We start from the raw sequence: 7,619 nt of genomic DNA, 5'->3' as shown, positions 1-7,619 counted from the left end.
TCGGGCTCTCTGCTCAGCAGGGAGCCTGCTTCCCTCTCTCTCTCTGCCTGACTCTCTGCCTACTTGTGATCTCTCTCTGTCAAACAAATAAATAAAATCTTTGAAAAAAAATCTTTTGGACACTTAGAATCTCAATTCTTCCTTTCCTAACCATTGCCTAATAACACATAAACCCTATTACATAAGGAATCTTTATGCTATTGAAACATGGCAATGTTAACGATCTAAATTACTTCTAAGTATCTGTTTGTTATGACTTGGGGTTGGCTTTTTGCTGCAGTCAGGGATGGTATTGGTAGTAGTTTTTTTGTTATTTACCTTAGAGGTCAGTTTGTTTTTTATTTCATTTTTCTTTGTTTTAGCTTTAGGGTTGTATGACATTTGGACCCAGGAAGAATAGGAGAAGTATGGCATTAATGAACAAGTGGTGTTGGTTGTTTGGACTTTGTACTAATTTAATCTTAGTCTAGATGATTCTTTATGAAGCTAGGGAAAGCTAACATGTTATAAGTAGACTAGAAAACAAATATATGAAGAATTCTCTCCATATTTTCACTTAGGCTTTTATATATTCATCCAAATAGTCCAATCACCTTTTTTATCACACTGCTATCTGAGGAAAGAAAATTATTCTCTTTTTAAGATTTAGTCAGAGCTTTAAATACCTTCAACCCAGAAATAACCCAGATGCTCCTTGGAACCCTCCCTCAGGTGAACTCAGATTTATGCAAGAAAAATCCCATAGAGACAAATAAAAGAGTTTTCAAAGATAGAACTACATTAAAAACTGTATTTTGCCACACTTAAACGCAAAAGTTTATACTCTTTCTCCAACAATTATATTATAGAATAACTATTATCTGTCATTGATCTCTGTATCAAAAGGTCAATGTTAATCCTTTGGAGGTCAAAATAGATGAAGCAGATCAAGATGAAGTTCTAATTTGTTGGAGCATCATACAAGGTGTTCCATCATCCTCACAGTCATTTCTAATAGAATAGAATCCATGACATCTACAATGAGAAAACTGAGATTCAGAAAGATAAGCTGTTTATCCAAGGCCACACAAAAAGTGACAGAATCAGGACTTGAACCCCTACCTCTCCCCTTTTGAACTTTCTATTACATGGGGTTTCTCCAGTTTAGAGCATCTTAAAGATTTGATAGCAATGTTGCATACATTAGCTTATCTCCAACCTAAACGGAGTTCATTTAATTGGCAATGATAAATACAGGAGGCCAAACGCTAAATAGAATCAATTCAGTCAAACCCTCCCATATTCACCATTTCCTGTTTATACTGCAATTACTCTTTAATCTCATAATTTCAGAATACAAACTCATTTGTTAGGGAGAAATAAAGGAGTTGGGGAGGATTTACAGCACTGATTTATTTTCCCAATATATAACTGGAAAAGGCAAATTGCTTTCCTACCTCCTTATTATGCTAGCTAATGCTTATCATTCCATACACATGTCAAACGCTAATTGATTAAACTTTCAAAGAGGAAAGGAAAGAACAGTATCTCACTTTGAAATATCTTTGAGAACTTCAAATTAAAATGAACATAAGATAAGCGGGGGTGGAGGAAAACTCAGACTCTTCATTTCAAACCAAGAGCTCACAAAAGATACCAATTCAAACCTCCCACCCGCTTGGCAATTTGAGAAAAATAGACCAACTTACTAATATGCTCTTTTAGTTAATTCTAACATCTTGATGATAAGTGAGCATCTGTTTACTTGTTTTCATCCAGTAATCCCCTATTTGCATCAGTTTCTACACATAAACCCACCACTCAAAGCAAGTCTGATGTGTGTTCTTAATAAAGCTAATTAGGCAGCAGGCAGTTTGGAAGGCTTTTCTGCATAGCAAATTAGCAGTTAGGTAATTTCTCCACGGAAGAGTGGGAGGAGCCCTGGGTCTTTTAAAATGCCAAACAGCTCGTTATTGTCATCATGTCTTTTTTCCGTAACAAAGTTAACTTCTTTAAGTGCCACTGAGAGAGAACTAGGGTCCTTTTGAAAATGAATGCCGATTCCACGTTAGCGAGCTCAGGATCATCGGTCCATGGCCAGAAACTGAACTATACGTCTGACAAACTACTTGGCAAATACATAGCATTACATGTAATGGAGAATTGCCCAAAGTGTGAAGAGCTCAGCGTTAAGACCTCGTACCACAGAACGCAAAAAAAGTCAATTCAAGATCCCTACTGCCTTGATTGTTCAGTGGAAGCAACACACTGACTTAATTGGAGAAAGGACCAAATTTCTATGAGTACTGAACACTTACAGCAGTCACTAAGTCTTCCGGCCCTTGCAGAAATCACCTAATGTCACAGGGTTCAGTTACTAGTCCATTGTTTCCATTTACCTTTTTTAAGATCACTGAAATGTTGCAGTGAAATAATGGTATCCCAGTTGCCTCAAATAATTAATGTATTTCTAATGTATCTTTCCAACAGAACATGATTTAGCTATTAGCTTGATTAAAGGCTCTTATTAGTGTCTTCTTCAGGAATCAAAGATTCTTAGAATGTCAGAGGTTTATAAAGACTATATCCTGGCAACATTCCACTTTATCTCTGTACTTATCTGACTTCTTTTAATATTGCAGTTGTTCTTTAATGCACACGATTAGCTGAGAAGGCTAGTCCAAAATCAGTTCAAGTCTGAAGAATTCACCAATTTAAAGGAAATGCAATTTTATGCCAACAAATAATAATCAAAATCTTAGGCAGAGATTTTCAGCTAGAAATCAGTTTTTCATTTACTCTCTATAAACAGTAAAAATTGATTGAAAACAGTTGTCTGAAAGAAGCTATTCTTTTTTCTCTCCCATTCCAACTTAAAAGTTAGTTACCAAAAATATATATATACAGCATGTTAATAGAAAATGTAAAGATAAATTTCATATGAATCCAAGAAGAATTACCATAAAATCTAAAGTAAAAATTTAGATTTTACTTTAATAAAAGCCGGGTTTAGTCATCTTTTTATCATTTATTGAACATTTAACATATATGCAAGCCCCTTTAGTAAATGTATTCAATACATTAGTGAATAAAATAATCTGTGACTGAGTGATGGAGGGAGAGAGATAAATAAAAGAATATTGGATAGTGCTAAGTGCAAACCAAATTTCTTTTAAAAAAGTAGAGGATAGGGGAATTGGGAGTATTTGAAGGTACAAGTTGTAATTTGAGATGGCCCGGTTAGGCCTCAAACAGTTGGTAATATGTGATCAAGACTTAAAGCGAGTAAGGAGGGAATCATACTGGGTCAAGAGTTTTCTGGCAGAGGGAAGGCAGGTGTGAGGTCCCCAAAGTATAAATATGCTGGTAGGTTTGAACATCATCAAAGGGTTAATGTGGCTACTGCAGATTCAGTAAAGGAGAACAGAAGAAGAGAAAAAGTCAAAGAGGTAATTTGTGACAGAAGGGCACAATCATGAAGGATTAGAAGGACTCTGGTTTTCACTCAGTGAAACATGGAGCCAATGGGCAGTTTTGAGCAAAGAAGGGACATACTCAACACATTTTTTAAAGTATCTTCTGGCTGCTGTGTTCAGAATAGATTACAGGAAAGAGGGATCGAAACAGGGAGACCATTTGGGGGCTATTCTGCCAATCAAGGTAAGAGGTGATGGTAGTTAGAAGCAGAAAAGATACAAAAGGTACAGGCTTCAATGACACTCACCTTTAATCTCTTTGCCTCAAGTACTTTGTTCTCCTTATAGAACAGGATTTATTGTGCTATATTGTCATATATCTTTTTATAATATTTCTCCCTCAATAACACCTCAAAGACAAGGACCATATCATATTCATTTTGTACTCTCAAAGCTTGGCAATCTGTCAAGCATATGAAAGTATGCTATATACATTTGTTGAATAAATAAGCCAAAATTAATCAAAATAGACAATATTGGATTTTTCATTTCAGAATAATTTTTTAAAGTGTGATTGAGAAGTAAAAAAAAAAAGATGAGAGATTTCAATACTAAAAAGCCAGCCAGAATTACTAAGCTGTGAGACAGCAAAAAATGGTTATTTTGTGCCTTATCCCACTGTGAAGTAATTCACATTTACCAGTGATATGTGGTTCTTTAATAGTATCACATATTTTCTACAAAAGTATAAAAAAATTTATATTCTTTAAATTTGGCCATTGAAAAAAGAATGCCAAACCCTTCAAAATCCTAATTGGTAAGAAATATGACAATGTTTTCAGAAGTAATTACTCAGGAAAGAAACAGTTCTTAAATAAAACCTACAGATTAAATAATTGGAGTTATATTATAGAATTACAAATAATATATAAAAGTATAGAATCACATTCGTGTTCAGAGTGCCTCTAAGCCCAGGAGAAGCTATATTAACATAGGATCATTGCGTCTGCTTTGAAAAATGTTTCATGGGACACAAAGAGTATAAAAATGCCAAAACCTTTTATCAAAAATGACTAAAAGATTGAACAGGAAAATAAGGGTTTTATTCCTTTTTTATATCCTTAATAGTAATATAGAAAAGAATATTGATTTCTCTTTTAGAATAATTCATTTTTTTCTGATCATAAAACTAAATCATATAAACTTTTGCCAGCAAAACCTTTTCTTTAGTAACATTTTGGTATATTTCTAATCTTTTTTCAGTGAAAAAAATTGTATTTTCTTATTTTACAAATTTAAAATCACACTGTATATAATTCCATAGCATGAATTTTTTACTTCTCATTATATCTGACATTTTCTTATACCAGTAAACATTTTTGAAGATAGATTTTGTGCTATCAATTTACTATTTGTAACTAGGCATTTATGTTACCAATTTACTATTTTTTCAGTTGGTCAAATATATACTGAGTACCTATTACGTGCCAAATAATACGTTAAGCAGTAGAGACAGATGCATGGAATTTTTACTCTTGCAGAGCTCACATTCGACAAATAGTGCCAGTAAAGTGTGAGGATCCTGGGGGAGGGTGGTTACCGCTGAAGAGCCGTAGTCGCGGTCAAGATGATAGAGGTACTGACAACAACTGACTCTCAGAAACTGCTACACCAGCTGAATGCCCTGTTGGAACAGGAGTCGAGATGTCAGCCAAAGGTCTGCGGCTTGAGACTAATTGAATCTGCACACGATAATGGCCTCAGAATGACTGCAAGGCTAAGGGACTTGGAAGTAAAAGATCTTCTCAGTCTAACTCAGTTCTTTGGCTTCGACACGGAGACATTTTCTCTAGCTGTGAATTTACTGGACAGATTCCTGTCCAGAATGAAGGTACAGCCCAAGCACCTTGGGTGTGTTGGGCTGAGCTGCTTCTATTTGGCTGTTAAATCAATAGAAGAGGAATGTCCCATTGGCAACTGACTTGATCCGAATAAGCCAGTATAGGTTCACAGTTTCAGATATGATGAGAATGGAAAAGATTGTATTGGAGAAGGTGTGTTGGAAAGTCAAAGCTACTACTGCCTTTCAGTTTCTGCAACTCTACTATTCACTCATTCAAGAGAACTTACCAACTGAAAGAAGGAATAGCCTTAATTTTGAAAGACTAGAAGCTCAACTTAAGGCATGCCACTGCAGGATCATATTTTCTAAAGCAAAGCCTTCTGTGTTGGCATTGTCTATCATTGCACTGGAGATCCAAGCACAGAAGTGTGTAGAGTTAACAGAAGGAATAGAATGTCTTCAGACACATTCCAAGATAAATGGCAGAGATTTGACCTTCTGGCAAGAACTTGTATCCAAGTGTTTAACTAAATATTCATCTAACAAGTGTTCCAAACCAAATGTTCAGAAGTTGAAATGGATTGTTTCTGGACGTACTGCATGGCAACTGAAGCATAGTTACTACAGAATAACCCACCTTCCAACAATTCCCGAAATGGTCCCTTAATTGGATTGTTACAGCAACAAAAAGCTCTTCTCTGAAGCCTTTCTCCACAATCCTGAGCTATGGATTCCATAATGTTTTAACGGATTTAAGCCGTGAAGCCTCAGAACATCACAACTAGATTAGCATTGATGTTCTCAGATTTGGCAAAACTACCTAATTAATAAGCTGTAGGGGAATTAAAATAAATTTGAATTCATCTGTGAGGCATACAATTCAAATCTAAGAGCATAAATGTGAAATGTTAATAACCAGCCTGGGAAGGTGAACTGTGAATCTTCATTTCTAACATTGACCCAACCTTCTATATTGGGTCAGTATATTGTATTTAGATGGTATTAAAAGTGGTAACCTAATTAAATTCTAAATTAGGAGGTAGACATCAAAACCAACATTTCACAAATGCACTTTTAAGGCATAACAAGGGTCACTATTCGAGGCAGTGAAAATGGTTTCTTGGTACCTGTAGTGCAAGTAATAGATAATCCAGAGATTGAACTTTATTGATACATGGGAATTACATTTAAATTTGAAGGCATTTTATAAAAGTAAAACTACAGGCCTAGTCATTTTGGCATACTAAGTTATCTTTAATATTTTTTCTAAAAAATAGGTAATGTTTGTATCCATGATAATAATTACATATCTACTGCCTCCATCTAATCCCATCAAGAAAATTTGTTCTTATTGTGTGAGTAGTTCAAAATAACTTCACTCCAAAAATTTGCTGATTTAACACTCCAGAAACTTTTACTGAGGGCTGTTTTTATAAAAACTGCTATTGCTTCTAATTTAGAATTTTTAAAGGAAGAGAATATACTTTCAATAATTGCCCCTCCTGTGCCAAAAGAAAGTCTTTGAAAATGTAAGTAGGCATCTTCATAATTATGAAGTTGCTAAGGTAGTATTCAAGATTTTCTATTAAGTCAGTGACTGTAAGGAGATCTACAGCATTAAAAGTGTTGTAGACAGTTACTCAGTGCAGCAAGTAGCCTGAGTCCATCCATAATGGCTGTACCCAGTTCTGACATCATGTTGTGGGTAAATGTGCACTAGAAAATAAACCAAAGAACCACAATATATCTTACAGTTTTGTGAACTGTGTTTTGTGGATAACTTCAATTTTCCCAAAAGGCTGATATATTTCAATAATTGACTACATCAGTGTTAATTTTGAGTTGGCAGAGGTAGCCTTTATGTTTTGGTACTAAGGGATATACCTTTCAATAAAGTCATTGAAATGCAAAAAAAAAAAAAAAAGTGTGAGGATCCTATAGGATGCTATGGAAACACAGCCAATCCCCTAACCTAGTCTAGGGAAATCAGGCTGCAGTTAAGCTGAGACATGCAGGATAAACAGGAGAGTAGATAGTATGTGTTGAGGGGTTTCTGGATTATTTTCTAACCAAAGGAAAACGTGTGTACAAAGGTCTGTAGTCAAGAAAAACCATAACTTATTCAAGATATTGAAGGAAGTCTGTGTGGCAAGAGGGAAGAACAGAGCAGTTAGGAAAGGGACGTCAGGCTTGAGGACTGATAATATTTCTAAGTGACAACTTCTATTAGACAGCTTAATATGCAGGGTGTTCAACAGAGGTAAATGAACTAGAGATGAAGATGTAGGAGTCTTCAGTTTACACATGGTGATTAGTCACCACTCTAAAATTATGTGACTATTTTAGGCATGCCAAAATCTACCATGCATATGGTTTGTGCA

General features: G+C 35.1%; 1 protein-coding gene across 1 annotated transcript; it reads left to right on the top strand.

Moving 5' to 3' along the window:
- Window positions 1-4,982: 4,982 nt before the first annotated feature.
- LOC122910457 (cyclin-G1-like) lies at window positions 4,983-6,430 on the top strand. The gene is given in 2 exon segments (XM_044255089.1): window positions 4,983-5,351; window positions 5,353-6,430. Coding segments are annotated over 2 exon segments (882 nt in total). The 5' UTR covers window positions 4,983-5,022; the 3' UTR covers window positions 5,906-6,430.
- Window positions 6,431-7,619: the final 1,189 nt, after the last annotated feature.

This window comes from Neovison vison, chromosome 6 (genome assembly GCF_020171115.1).
Source record: "Neovison vison isolate M4711 chromosome 6, ASM_NN_V1, whole genome shotgun sequence".
Taxonomy (NCBI): Eukaryota; Metazoa; Chordata; class Mammalia; order Carnivora; family Mustelidae; genus Neogale; species Neogale vison.
Note: the sequence above shows the minus strand (reverse complement) of the source record. Positions and strands in the feature narration are given on the sequence as shown.